Genomic DNA, 15,438 nt, shown 5'->3' with positions numbered 1-15,438 from the left:
GGTGAGCTTTGGTTTAGGACAGACAACGCCAAACAGGCAAACAGGTAGAAAGTTTAAAAAAAAAAAAGGAAATTAAATGTCATCCATTCATTCACAAACATTCATACAAAATCCTGAGGTAGAGCCGAAGCAAAAGCACATTTCGTCCATCGCGGCAGCTGGCTTCCTGATCCCTTGTGCCTCAGGAAATAACCGAGGGGCTCATCTCAGGAAGCAAACGAGGTACAAGTGGCGAAAGCTTCGGGCTGCTGGCGAGCAGATCTAGGCTGGGTGGTGTCAGGAGGCGACAGCTTGCGACGTGTGCAAGGCGGGATGAGCGTACTCTGAGATGCAGCAGAAGTGGGACGCATCAGGGGCGGAGTGATGGAGGCTCAGCATCTCCTCATTTTCCACTTCAAAAGACTGTTTCAGCTCGGCGGCAGTGGGGCCATCGACCGACCCAAAAGATTCAGGTCGGGAGCTTCGGCTGGTCGAAGGGTTGCTCATCTCTTCGTTGGAGTAGTGTCCAGAGTCTCCCGTCTCTTGGCTGCCCTCACTGGTGTGAGAGCTCTTCGAGCGATACGGTCCATAGATGATCTCCCTGGACGAAGGTGGCAAGGGCGCCGAACCTAACTGCTCCTCGTACCTCAAAACTGTTTTGCCAGCCTCATACAAGCTGGCTCTCCTCTCAGCCTGATGGGATAGAGATGACCAAATTGAAATCAAAGATTACAAAAATGATTCTGACTGACAAGAAAGCTGATTGACCAGAATAATGCTGCATCACTTACATCACTTTCAGCTGGATTCCCGATCTCCCTTTTGAAGAGCAGCCACCGCTTGCTCTGATTCTTGCTGCTGATTGGACCGGCACTATTTATGACCATATTAGCTTCACCCTGTGGCAAATTAGATGATATAAAAGAAACGCAGATTGTTTGCATGGTCCCGTGCTTTTTTGAACATTGAACATGTAACTGTGAAACTTATAAATTAAATCTATTAAGAATCATTATCAGACGATCATTCACTCTCTCTCTCTCTCTCTCACTCTCTTTGTTTGGCTCACCTTGGTATCTAGAAAGTGGTGACTTATCATGGGTATAAGAGCCTCAATATTCTCTCTATGGTGTTCATTGGGTAGAGACAAACCAGCATGTGGACCTTCAGCAGCTCCCACAGCAATTACTTTGTGGCTGGAGGATTTCCTATAAGTCATACAAAGATAATCATGTAAACAAATGTCAGAAAAAAAAGATTGTTATCTTTTATGAAATAATTGTCAACTATTTTTCATTATTGCAAATGATCATGATCAGTACCTTGGTCTGCCCTTACTGATGAGGATTAAGGCACACATAACAATACAGGCCAAGGCGATGCACACACCCACAATGATCCCAGTCATAGACCTCTGGTCTATGTGGTAGAGGCCATCAGATAGGACTGGAAGATAGACAGCAGTGTTTCAGATGAGAAATCATTACACGTTACCTACAACTATTTAGATCATAATCAATAAACAGAGGAGAGATAACGCTGAAGGAAAAGAGAAGTTAATACTCTCAGCCTTGAAAGTGATGATTAACAAACCTTCACATTCATCTATTGTTGTTTACCGTTCATGGTCAACACTTTGTGCAGGACTGACGTGAATTAAAAAGTAGACATTCAGCTTTAATCAGAAAAAAATATAGATCTTCTCCATATTCCTACCATAAATATGAAAATACCTTAACTAATTTAATAAAATAAAGTAAAACAAATAATCCATAATGAATCCATACTAAAGTCAAAGTACATCTCCTCCCAGTAAAAATGCACTTTGTTAGCACAAGACACATATATTTAATGAAGCATAGATTTTACTAAGAAAAAAAAGTAGAGACACTAAGTGGTATCAAAACCCTAATTTTATATTAAACCCTAAGAGAAATTTAGACCATTACATTTCAAGCTAAGAATACTAACATCAGAGTAAAGCTCTGCTTTCAAATAATGATAAACTTCCTGCCACATAACGAGCAGCTTGATATAACCAATGACTGAACTCATCAAGATGTACCTCTACCATGTGCTCCAGTGTTTAATGATGCTTACCTCTTGTATCGGGGAAGGTGTCAGAGTGCCGGGGGTTCTTGCTGCGGTGGGTGTTTCCACGCTTTAGCGCCAACTCCACAATGTTAGAGAAAGGCCCGTCACCAACGTGGTTGGAGGCAGAGATTTTCACCAAGTAAACATTCCCTGCCTCCAGCTTCTCCAGCAAGGCCATTGTGTGGCTCCCTGTGAACAAAAGCAGCAAGGATTAGAAATACAGAAAACTTATACTGGTGCACTTATTGTTGCATGAATATCTATTTCCAGCATGTATCATATTTTACAGCTCCGTGTACCCTGACAGGTATATCTGAAGCTGGCGAGCTCAGATGATACACAACCCAATACAACTTGGAGTGAAAGAAGGTTCCTATGTAGTGTACACTATGTAGTATGTACACAATCTACAGGGGAAGACATATTTAATTGTTTCCTCAAAACAAAATGTTCCTATATGTTTAAAATTGCCCGACAGCACCGTAGATATATTCAGTGGTTAGTTAATTGTGCTTAAGGGAATTTTGTAAATCTCTTTTATTTCATTGTTTTCACTATCTATCTTTGTAATATTCTGCTACTGTATACTCTACAAATTGCAATTTGATTTCTATACACATGATCCAATCCACTACTCACCCTCCCGCTGCAATATTTGCCAACGTCCCGTAATCCAGGCTTTCTGGGAAGCGTACAGGATGGTATAGCGCGTAACCACCACATTGCGCTCTATGGGCTCCCTCCAGGACACCAGAGCAGTGTCATCCTCAATCAGACTTACTCGCACTCCTGTCGGTGGTTGGCTAGGTGCTGCACACAGAGAAACCACATTCACATTAAACAACACTTAATAAGAAAATCAATGAGGAATATGCGATTATCTGATCTGAGTCTGGACAGCAGAGGGGTGGGATACACACACAGCAACGTAGTCATGACAAAAGGATGTTACAGTCATTTACAATATTACCTGCTGGCAGAGTCTGATGGTGAAAGACAGAACTCCAGGGACTCGACATCTGGTCCACATGAAGACGCACAACAAACTCATATCGAGTGTTTGGATCCAAATCCTGAACCATCACTCTCTGTCTGGTCCTGTGGGCAGACACATTCATACATTATGGACATTTGGCAGACAATAATCCAGAGCTACTGACTGCGATAAAATGTGAGACTGAAGGTTAAACTAAAGCTTAAATACCTATGTCATCATTACAAAAAGTGTTCAAAAGTCACAAAGATCATTCATAAACATGCACTATAACAAAACGTAAACACAAACCAAAAGATCTTTTGGAGGTTTTATTAATTATGTCAGATGTAAAACACAGATGTTTTGGGGTGTTCCCAGCTTACGTTTGTAGGTAGCGTATAGCTGAGGCGTTGTGGGTGCCCACAGGTGTACAACGGACTGTATAGGTGACAGCCTTTCCAGAGGGGAAAGTAGGACGGCTCCAGCTCAAAGACACTGCAGATGAATTGCTGGCCAAGACAGTCACGTGAGCTGGAGGCGGAGGGGCTGCTGCCAGTTGGTCTCTAGCCGCTGAACAATGCAAACAAAATGCATATTTTCGTCACAGGTTTGAATTCCATTTTAAATGGTAAGACTTTTGAAACAAACGACAGATACATGTACTTACACACACATCCCGGGGTACTAATTGTTTGGTCTGTCTGATAGCCATCTCCAGCTTGACTGATAGCCAGAATCTTGACATGATACTTTCTCCTTGGGTCTGAAACACAAATAATACATTGTTTAGCCATTTCTGCCCATGTGGCTTCAACTACAACTGAAGGTTGGTCAAACTGACATTACAAAGCAGCTTTTTTCAAATTAATCGTCCAATAGGGGCCAAACATTTGGTTAATAATTCCAAACTCTGAAATAGCTCCAATAAAATACCAGAGGTAATGGTTGACAAATAAAGCAGTATTTGTTTTTTAAAAAGGGCAGACACTTTGACAATTAGCTGCAGGAGGGGACGTTTCTAGGTCATAAATTGCCATTCTCTATGCAAGGACAATGCATGGTCTCCTGAGTCACCCCAACCTCTCATTTATCATGTGTTGTCATGTGTAAGGAGCATGAGAAAGATCAACCAGCCCCAAAGCCCATTAAATATGGTGACATGATCAATAAGCTCTATAAAAATTAGCACAAAAATATATTTTCTTTTCCTTTTAAAAGAAGTTTGTTTGTAAATATTTTACAGCTATGAAACCCTATCAGCACTAGGTTGTGCTTTCCAACACAATACAAACAAATCACAAACATTGAGGATAACAACAGAAGTGAGATTCTGTAAAAACTTGAAAAGAGAAAGTACTTATGGGAAATACAAGGCTGTATCAAGTACTGGCTAAAACACATCAGCAAGATCGTTGCGGCCTGGGAGTGGGAAGCTTTTGTTTGAAACGTGAGTGTTAAGATTTGTTTTATGCCTCTGGTGTGAAAGGTCAGCCTATGGGTATTGACCAGTGAAGGCGGTGTGTCCAGGCCTGCTGTGGGGGCTGGGCTAGGGGCAGTGTTCAGCTGCCGGGATCCTAGGCCCATGGGACTGGGGGTGGGGGGGTTGACTGGGGTCACCAGGTCAGGCCAAGATAGAACAGAAGGAATCCGGGCGCAAGACTGTGGGAGAGGAGCTGGGCCCCTTTTGTTCCCCCTTTCACGTCCTTCCTACTGGCCTTGTGTTATAGCCTTAAACTTGGAGCAACGCAGAAAGAAACATGGCTCCAAAACAGAACTTATTTTGAGATTAGTTATATAGGACCAATCACAGCAGCTTGTTTGATTATCAATAGAGAATCAAACTGAAGTGTTTTTACAGATCGAGCAAGGTATTTATATGACTACAAAAACATTTGAATACAAAACTGTTCCTAATTGTTATTTCAACTTTTGTTATTTCAACATTATTTTTGTGAACAGTTTTGATGGCCCTGGTTCATGCTGCATGTCTGAGGGCTATTGACTTGGACATCACAGATGACCAGTGGGGTCAGGGTCCCAAACCAGAACTGCTGTTTCACAACTAGAGGTCAGTGGCTCGGTCCAGCTTTGGCCAGTCCCAGGGGTCCCTGTTTGTGTGCTTCAGTGTCCAGCTAAAGGGGGTAGTGTCCAGGGCCTTACAGGGCCCTGGATAGAACACAATGACCAGGGGAAATTATGCAAGCCACAGGATGGGAAACGGTGAAGGGCGGGACATCTGGATCCTGACCTCTAACCCTTGGAGCCTGCTCTCCCACACTACTGCAGCCAGACTGGAGGGGCTACTGCTTAGGCAAGAGGGGTCAGCCCATATTGATCAAGACAGAGGGTAAAATGCAAATATAGCTTCCAACTGCCCATTGAATTAAATTGGGACCAAATTGAGTTAAGACCCCATCGGTCACTCCCTGTTGTCTCTACACCAAATGTGCAGGTCTAGGTGGTAGAAATGCACCAATATAGTCAAATATACACGTTATATGGTTCTCATCCACTCCACCATCCCATAATCTCACAAATAGACGTCTATGACAAGTGCATCACTCACCAAGGCCACTGATGGTGTGGGTATAGGTTTGAGCATGCAGCTGGATGATAGGCTGCTCCGGTTGGCCTTCCTCATGGTAACACAGCTGGTAACCCTGGACAACCACAGATTGTTGGGAAGTTTGCCAGCGTGCCACAATGGAGGTGCAGTTAAGCGGCTCAAGTTGAAGAGTAGGGGCTGAAGGCACTATGTGACAGAGACAGTGGAAATGTTATCAATACACACTCATATTCAAAGAATTCAAAGACTAAAAACAACAGGACATTACATTGGGTAATGAAAAAGGATGGATGGAGGAACAACTCATTAACACAATGTTTTGGGTGTGACCTAATTATTGCTGCATATTTTGTAAGAAAATGTACCAATACACAACTAGAATGTTCTTTCGCCAGCATTCGTGTTTTAGATCTTGCTCTCAAATAAAAAAATGATGTTGGCTCTGCTGCTCTATTCATCACCTAAATATATAACCAAACTTTCGAAACAAGAAGTCCGGCTTTGGTGGACAAACAGCCTCCCCCAACACACCAGGCCATGAAAAGAGGCTATTCTTTCCCCCACATAGACGCCTGAGGCCCTCTCTTTATGACCCGTGACTGAGGCCACTCTAACATCACTGACAGCGAAGGGCAAAGGTTCCTGAGTAACCAACACAAAGAGTGTGGGACAATGCAACAAGAGCAAACTCCAGTCATAAGCATGAGTTGGAGTGATCCTCCTGGTATTCTAAGAGCAGCAAAACAGCAACTCAACAAAAGCAAAGCATAGCCAGTTATAATTTTGGCACCACGTGATTCTATTACTCTACAGAAACCTGTTGTTTGCTTCTCATCTTGCCGAAGATGCCCGATGGCTTATTTGACCCATAAGAATAAATTAAATGATGCATGAAAACTTAACAACAAATGCAAAAATTAAGTGAACTAAACAGCTGGATACATCCTGACAACATCTCTGTTTCAGCCTTCTGCAGGTTTACCTTTGCTGCTGGAGGTCTTGGGTGTGCGGTGCGAGGTCCATGCAGAAGGCTCACACCAGCCCACACGGGTGGCTGCAGCCATGCGAAGCAGGTAGATGGTGTCAGGCTGCAGGCCCTCCAGCAGATATTCGGTGCTGTTCTGAGGTAACTCCACAGAGGTGACAGTGCTGTCCGCAGCTGTACGATAGGATAGTCTGTATGCAGACAACCGACCGCGGCTCACCTTGGCAGGCAGCGGCTGCCAAATCACCTGAATATCTGTGGAGCTCTGGCTGATCAGACTCAGCTCTGGAGTACGCAAAGGCACTGTGGATATGGATATACAAATATTGGGTTACTTTAGAATACAAACTTGAATGGCAACAACCAAATTGTCACATATTTTTATATTTACAAAGTTGCAGTTTGTGCTAACACCAGAATTCCAATCCCCCTTATTTCCACTCAAAATGGGCTCTGTACACACATCACTTGCATGCATGTTAGCTTAACTACCAGAGTGATTTATTGCGAGGAATGTTGGGAGACTCAGTGCTCTATGCTTACCATCCTCCAGGGTATGCTGACTGACTTGGTCTGACATACGACTGGCTCCCATTGGCATATAAGCAACGATGTAAAAGCTGTAGTTTCTAGCAGGCTCAAGGTCATCGATGATATAACTGGTCGTGTCGTTGCCAATGACAACTTGGTATTCTTCGTTGTTTAGACCTGACATGGAACAAATCATGAAGTGGTTTAGGAAATAGGTGAAGATTATCCAAAGAAGAAGAGACTTTGTCATATATGTACCATGCACATACCTGAGGGGATAAAGCTCGCAGAATCAGTAACTTCTTTTAAATCACTTCTTAAAAAACATTTTTATAGAACTGCTTTTAAGTGATGTCGTCCTTTTATGCAATTCTTTGGTTCCCCTATTTTAATTTGTCTGTTCTGCTTTATTTTGTAATTGTATTTTTCTATTCCATTATTGTGTTCATTGTCTCCTTTGCCTCCTGTATTTTCTGAAATGTTTACTTGTATTGACATTATGTTTTGCCTTGCTTCTATGTAGAGCACTTTGTAAACCCTGTTTTTAAAGGTGCTATATGAATAAAGTTATTATTATTATGTAAACAGTCAGTGTTTTGAAAGGCTTGGTGTTGGCAGTTTCTGAATGTCACTCATCTTACATTTGTAACACAATGCACAGCCACATAACTTCCTCCAGGACTCGTAAACCCAATTAAACATCTAAAAATGTGTTTACTACAAACGCAGATTCATCTGAATAGTTACTTAACTGTTACGTTGATGCATTAGGTTAAATGCTACTGGTTTGCACGACTACGAGGCTTTTAAAAAGATACCCTGTCCCTTTAACTGCAAGCAGAATGAGCCGGGGAGTGGACAATGGGCTGGCTAAACCTGTTGTTATTTCGGTGAAGTTGCCATTCTGAGTCCTCCTTGACCTCTGCTCTGTGCAGCAACAACAGATGGCCTTCACCAAGGAAAGACCATCACATGTGAGCGTGAGATAGCCTATTGTGGTTGACTGTGATCTAGTATCTTTTCACACTTTTACAACTCCCACAACAGCTTAAATTCCTTTTAAAAGAATTAAGAATGAAATGAATTCTTTTTGGCCTCACCTTCAGCCTTCATGTAATGGATGGAGTAGGCAATGACTTTGTCTGCATTGTAGAGAGGTCTCTCCCAGGCCAGTAAGATAGCAGAGCTTGAGATGGTCTCTGCATGGACATTTCTTGGTGCACTCGGCCTGTCCTCGGACATGACAACAATAAGGCGAGCCAAGGACAGCTCTGAACCCTGTTCACTCTCTGCCATGCACTGATAAATGGCATCATCTTCAGGGATGATCTGGGTAATCACCAATTTACTGTGAAGCGATAAACAAAATATTAACAATCAGTGCTAACCGCAAGAAATTCAATCGTAACTAATGATTTTCAAGGTACTTAGTTATGTTTGATTGCAATACCTGTTGTACATCTTAATCCTCCCATTTAAGTGAACATCTTCTCCATTCTTTAGCCACATGATGCGTGGCGTGGGCACTCCCTCTGCTTGGCACATAAACCGGGCAGTGCCAGCTCTTGGACGGGTCTGGCTCTCTGGCCTCTCGACAATAGATGGTGGCACTAAAACAGAGGTGTAAGAGAAAAGTGATGAAAACGAAGGCTATCGCTTTCCATTTGTTAAACTACAAAACACTAATTGTGTGGCATCTTGCAAATAACACTTCCTCTACAAGCAGACATGGACTTATTGTCTTGGTATAAAATGAGTTTCATCTGTTAAGGCTTTGGAATGTGAGAAGCAATGAGAACCAGTGCTGTATAACTACTTCAGAGTTTGCTGTACCTAGAACTGTGAGGTTTGCTGCAGCAATAGTGTAGTTGCGGGTTCCAGGGGTGGTGGCCCTGCAGAGGTAGACTCCACTGTGCTTGGAATTGACATCCGTAATAACAAGGTTTCCATTGCCCAGCACTTTGGCGTTGTACACATCAATGGGTTTACTGTCAGCACGGCTCCAGGAGATGATGGGCCAGGGATTGCCTGTGGCCACACACTCCAGCACCACAGTTTGGTGAAGAGAAACTGTGACATTTTGAGGTCCTGCAATGATTCTGGGCCTCTGACGTGGTTTAGGGCCTGCACCTTCACAAGAAAAGGAAAATGTTAAAAATCAATTACCTATATAACGTAATGGTTTAATGCTCATTCTTAAAATCCAGTTAATGCAGTCTGTGTACCTTGGTGGACTGTCAGTGTGGCTTCTCTACTCTTCAAATGGCTGCCAATGTTAGTTGCCACACATCGATATTGTCCAACATCTTCCAACTGTACATTGTGGATCTGAAGGACTCCATTTGGCAAAACTGTTATTCTGGGAACATACAACGGTAACATTAGGGAAAAACTGGAGGGTTTTATGTAGACTGCAACAGAATTTTGGAGCTGCTTCTAGATTAAAAAAAATACACGCTGTCCACAAAACAAGTGGATTATACGATTGCGTCTAAAATGACTCAAGTCATGTCGACAGGTACCTTTCTGTTCGTAGTGGTAATGTTTTTTGGTTGAGCTCCCAGGTGATCGTGGCAGGAGGGCTAGAGGTGACAGCACAGGAGAATCGTGCCAATGAGCCCTCAGTCACCACCATAGGCACAGGATGCAACACAAACTCTGAGATACCTGTGAAAAAAAAAGAAAGATCAATCACGGTCGAAATATCGGCAGTAGAATATTTCAACTAAAACTTAATTCATTAGCTTATTATGAAATCAATTAGCAATTGTTTTAGTTTTGGGCTGCTGAATATTCAACAATTATTATTTGCAGTAATTTGTTTGGCAGTTTTTTGTGTTTGTTAAATATAGCATTTCCTTTTAATATTTGGTAAAGCATTATACATTATGCATGCAAAGGTCTAACTTTGATGGATGTTGGAGGAATTGATCTTTGGAAGACACAATGATCTTGGTTGTGTGCAGATGAGCTATCAGGTGCCAGACTGACCAGCTGGTCCAATCAATGGATCAATTGAAGAATGACACTAAATGATGCATTGCTATAGATAAAAACTAATCAATAACCTTTGCATAAGAATGATTGTCAGCACCCACCAGGAATATAAAACTATAAAAAACAATGTTGAAAAGAAAGAAAAACTTATTTTCAGAAATCAGGGATGTGATAATTAAACACAGGATTTTGTCAGATTCATGTTGTACATCGTTTACAGCTATCTATGCATATATAAATGTTATGCTACTAAAACAACTGTGAATAAGTTGCTGAGTCACATTCTGTTTATGTGTATTCAAAAAGCCTTTCAATAATCACCATACGTAACAACCCCCAATCTGCATTTTGTCTCCAGAACAATATGACCAATGACCTTTATTCATTAAGGTGGTAACTCTCTCCCTTCCCCCTCCTTCACAGGAAGGAAGTCAATAACATGTTGAAGAAAATCGATACCCTGTTCTCCCACTGAAGCTCCACATTTAAATGCTCAGCTTTGGGTCATCCAAATTAAAGGGCAATCCTTTAATTCAAGACCTAATCTCATCAATATTACACAAATATACTGGGAACCCTGCATATGTGAAGTGCATTATTGAGTAAGCCTAAACAAGGGCAAGTTTTCCTTTCGAGTTTGTTTGTGAATTATTGCTTTGGAATGGCAGTAGGTGCGCTTTACTGTTAATACATGACAACCAAATCCCATGCCAAAATACATGTAATTATGTTCCAATAGTCAATAAGTTTGGAATGATCCCTATATTGTGTATAAGACAACATAGGTGACTGGTGATCATGGAAAGCCATCAACACCAGGTTGGACGTTCAAAACAATAAGTTGTTTACTCTCCACTGGGAGATAACGTGTTCACTCTTGCTGGGATCAGTGATGCAGATGGTGGGTGTGGCCTGCACAGAGTGATCCGCTAATATGCTCACCTCTGTTGTAAAGAACAAATCAATGTCTAGGTCAAACAGCACAAAGGTTTCTCTAAAAAGATCAAAGTTCGCTGCAAACCCCTGTCCATTTAATTTTAGCCCAAACTGGGAGCCAGATCGAAGTCAGTTTACCATCAGTCTCCAAGAGAGGATCTTGTTGTTCATATCACATATCAAATGCTACAGTAGCATTTCATTATAATGGCAAAGCACATGTGTACATATTTTGACGATGTTGTAATAAATATATGAAATAGCTGACACCTCTGTAAATCCAAGAGGTGCTGAAACTAGTGATGACGTCCTAAAACAAGGAAAATACATCCTGAATGTAAACATGTTTTTGAAAGGATCATCTCTTTTTACTGGAATATCAGGCCAATTCAATCACATGACACACTGGGCTTTCTTTAACAAAAGGGTTCTGCTTGACAGGGCAACAGAGGGACTGATCCAGTGAAAGGGATTGTGGGCTGAAAGAAGAAACAGCAGGGCAGACCCAGCCAGAGCAGGCCTGTGACGTCACAAAGGCTTTCCCTGCTGACCCCTGACCCCCAGGACCTCTGGACAGAAGGGAAGCACAGAAGAGGCCCATCCTCCACTCCCTGCCTACAGCTGACCAAAAAACCTTTAACCCTTTCACTGACAAAGGCTGGACTCCAGGCCAAACTTGATTTTTGAAGGTTTTCATGTGGTCATCCTTTTTTTTGTTTCCCTTTAGAGCAGATTTGATGTGTCTATATGCCTATACATGTCTTTAAGTGTTTATAAATTGGTTTTCCTGTTTGTATTTTCTATTCATATAAATATCTTCCTGTGTGATAATTGTATCTTGGACTTCATAGTTTGTGTACTGTTGAGTATTGGGACATATTGCCACAAACTTTCTAACCCCAGAGTCAGTGTCAAAATCAGTATATTTAAGAAGTTAGTTTCCATGACACAAGTCAAGGGATGTGCCTTCCAAAACCTGTGAAAAGTGTCCACGGTAGACCAGGCCCATTGAATAGACACAGCTGTCCTGTCCACTGATATGTGGACAAACAAATGCCCTGAAAACCTAGCCTTTTCTTCTGGCGCGGTCAGGGTTACTCCAAACAAAGGCTAAAAGGCAAGTGGCCTTTCAGAGATTCCTCTGTGTAGCAGACCATTCAGCAATTACACAGAGCCACAGTCTGCAGTGACATTAAAATCCCACTAACTAACTAGAGAAGGCTAATTTCTAACTTTTTACCAATGCTTTTTGGGTACTTTTATAAGTGTTGTGTTTCCTCAAACCAGGGAACAGACAGAGTACTCAGACTCAGGGCTGCTTGTTTATGGAGTATTTATGAGCTTTTAGATTGACTCTCCATCTACCTTTAACTGTCTCTTAAAATGATCCTATAACTTGACTGACAGCTTTAAACTCAAGCACGACCAAGTCTGAACAACTTCCAATAACATTGAAACTCGGATTTTACAGGTTTTTCCTCAGTAAAGAAAAAAAGAGCGGGTTAGGGTACATCTGCTTCCCATCTCCAGGTTAATAACCCATGAACTTGCCATTCGGATGCCTGCATGTTGACACCACAAAGTGGATACCACCAACATGTTTAAACCATCCTTCCAACAGTTTAAAACAGGAATAATGACCATGTTAGCCTCAGACAATCCCTTTCGCTCCATACTTACTTGCGATAGTCAGACGTGATCTTTGGCTTAGGATAGCTCCATATTTATTCTGGGAGAGGCACTGGTAGAATCCTTCATCTGAATCCTCCTTGGTGTGCTCTATCATTGGTATGTACAAGGAGCCGTTGGGCAGAAACTGTATGTGCTCACTTTCTGCCAACTTAACGCCGTTCTTCAGCCACTTGATGGTGACTGGAGGCAGCCCGTGAGCCTGACAGTCCAAGACAGCAGGGTCCTTTGGTAGTAAGGTAACGTCACTGGGCTCCGTGATGAAGGACAACTCGCTGAAACATAAAACACCTGGAGGAAAAGAATGGGACCATTACTAAAGAGTTGTAATGAAAGACTGAGTGCAAAATAACTCTGTAGCAGGACAGATTATACGTATCATAGAATATCACAAGAAAATGAACTTGATGTTATTGAAAACGTGTTTAAAAAGCACACAGAATGGTGTTTGTTGACATTAATTTGTTAGTAAAAACAGACACTGCGTAAAGCAGCTGCATTCGACTGGTTACCGTTGATGTATAATAAAAACACCAGTTATCTCTCAGAAACAGTGACGTAACGTAAAAGTATGGCAGGTTGTTTTAATATTTGCTGACATAGCTATTTATTACGTTAAGTTCGTCCGCATTACGTTAAGTCCGTCAGCATCCGAACCGACGTAACTAATGACAGAGAAACGCAGGACTATTAGAAAGTAGCGACCTAGTTCAAGCTGAACCACCTGTCTAGTAATCTCATTTGACTCAATGTTCAGAAAAACAATGCTGACTTTTAACAAGATAGGGACCTGCTCGGAACAACGCCGTTAGCGAGCAATACGCATTTAACGTCCACGTTAGCGGCACGCCATCAACGGTCAGCACAGAGGTTATATTCACACCGACAACATCAGCAACAAACACAAAACAACACACTTACTTGATAAAGGAAGAAACAAAACCATAAACAGCCAGTGCTGGTGGACCTTCATCTTAAACTTTCCCATTTATCCGGCTCTGCGTGTCATTTCCCCGCCGCTGCCCTGCGTGCTGTCCGTAAATCCCCAAAAGCACTTCTGCCAGCGATAGAGGACCAACCGCTCTACAGGGTACCCATCCGCCCCCCCCCCCCCTCGCCTCGTCTTCCCACGCATGCGCAGACAGTGCGGGCCAGAAGCAAGTGCGTCTCAAATAACTGAGGTCTGGGGACCCCAGGGGCCTCCAGGTGGAACTGTCACAAAATAGTGACTAGAAAACGTCCTTCGTTGCACCTACAGGAGGATGTGATGACCAGAGATGGTGATGGTTCCCTATAGATCCTCACCTGGAGGTGTCATTGGCAGCAAAGATCTCCAATAAGGTCCCGTGGTTATAACACATAGCCAAACAGGGTCTGTGATGGCTAATAATAATAATAATGTATCTACATTCACATTAGGTTATCTGACATAGTTACTCTTGGTATCTTTGAGTTGAGCTTCTTCTACGTGCTCACACTTGATTAATAATAATGTCATTCTCATTCTCCATGTTGTTATGTTCTGTATGCTTTGTGTCTCTGTTGATCTTCTCTCCTTTACGTTTATACATTTTCCCCGTTATACAGGTTTTTAGTGGAGGTTTCCTGATCCAAAAGGAGGATCTAAAGACAGGGGAGGAATGGTGCAGCCTTTATAATTGTCTAGACTTAACTTGCAGTGTTTTTATTTATTTCAGTCAAGCTGATGACAAACTATATAAAGATGAAATGCATTTACAAGTCAAGCTCTAATTAGGCACATAGACTACATCACTTTACAGTAAATGTAAAACTACTAATTGATCATTAATCAACTATACTGATTTTCCATTTTGCAACTTCGCCTTGTGAGATCTTTCTTTCTGTGCATCATATATGTTAGAAGACAAAATGAGGTGAACATAGTGAATTATCAGTTACTAAAGGCCACTGGTAATACGGTCACTCTGAACAGCATCTGCTTCTACCACAAAACCTGGTAATTGTGAGGAGATATTGATGGCTGCAAGTCAGTCGCCTAATGAATTCAGATATTGATCCAGCGACCGTGTCTTTTGACAATGACCCTCCCGTCTCCCAGCCCTCATTCAATAGCAATACAATGGGCTCCAGCTGTGAGATCAGCCATGCTGTATCAGCAAAACACATCCATTGATACAGGTAAATGCAGTCATCACATTCAGGATGGGAGCTATGTTGTGCCTTCAATATATATTATATAACTCGAATTCTCAACAATGTCTATGAATTGTTGTGTAATGCTTTTAAGGAAGTATTGACCTAGACATGCACCTCCACACTTCAATATCAAACAAATGAGAGTGGAGTGTAATTGTCTATTGATTACAACTAACTATTGATTTAATCATCTAAAACCTTTTTTTTACAAGTCAACGCTCAAAATCAAAGGTTAGGTTAATAGCATCGAGTAATGTGTTTACTCAAAAGTTTAAATTTATAAATCCTTTTATGAATGATTCAATATGTATTTTAATTACCTTCTCTTTATTAGGAAACACACTTTGTTGTTGTTAATTAGTCATCGATGGTTATCAACTAATTCACTGATAAAAAGTGTGCTTCTGTGTTCAGACATATTATTGACATGCATTAGTTGGCATAGATTTAAAAAAGAGCAAATATTTAGTTTCACCCTCACAAAACCTCCAGATGATTTTAGTTGTG

The 15,438-nt window shown here is 41.8% G+C and overlaps 1 protein-coding gene across 1 annotated transcript; it reads right to left on the bottom strand.

Annotated features, from left to right (window-relative positions):
• Window positions 1–276: 276 nt before the first annotated feature.
• LOC117732457 (protogenin B-like) lies at window positions 277–13,785 on the bottom strand. The gene is made up of 19 exons (XM_034535411.1): window positions 13,675–13,785; window positions 12,745–13,044; window positions 9,654–9,798; window positions 9,357–9,490; window positions 8,965–9,261; window positions 8,582–8,741; window positions 8,232–8,479; window positions 7,144–7,308; window positions 6,598–6,903; window positions 5,616–5,801; window positions 3,717–3,812; window positions 3,433–3,619; window positions 3,044–3,171; window positions 2,713–2,883; window positions 2,080–2,262; window positions 1,302–1,425; window positions 1,049–1,187; window positions 771–878; window positions 277–672 (listed from the first exon to the last, which is right to left on the bottom strand). The coding sequence occupies exons 1-19, from the start codon at window positions 13,739–13,741 to the stop codon at window positions 277–279; spliced, it is 3,540 nt and encodes a 1,179-aa protein (XP_034391302.1). The 5' UTR covers window positions 13,742–13,785.
• Between the last annotated feature and the right edge of the window lie 1,653 nt (window positions 13,786–15,438).

This window comes from Cyclopterus lumpus, chromosome 6, assembly GCF_009769545.1.
Source record: "Cyclopterus lumpus isolate fCycLum1 chromosome 6, fCycLum1.pri, whole genome shotgun sequence".
NCBI classification, from domain to species: Eukaryota; Metazoa; Chordata; class Actinopteri; order Perciformes; family Cyclopteridae; genus Cyclopterus; species Cyclopterus lumpus.
Note: the sequence above shows the minus strand (reverse complement) of the source record. Positions and strands in the feature narration are given on the sequence as shown.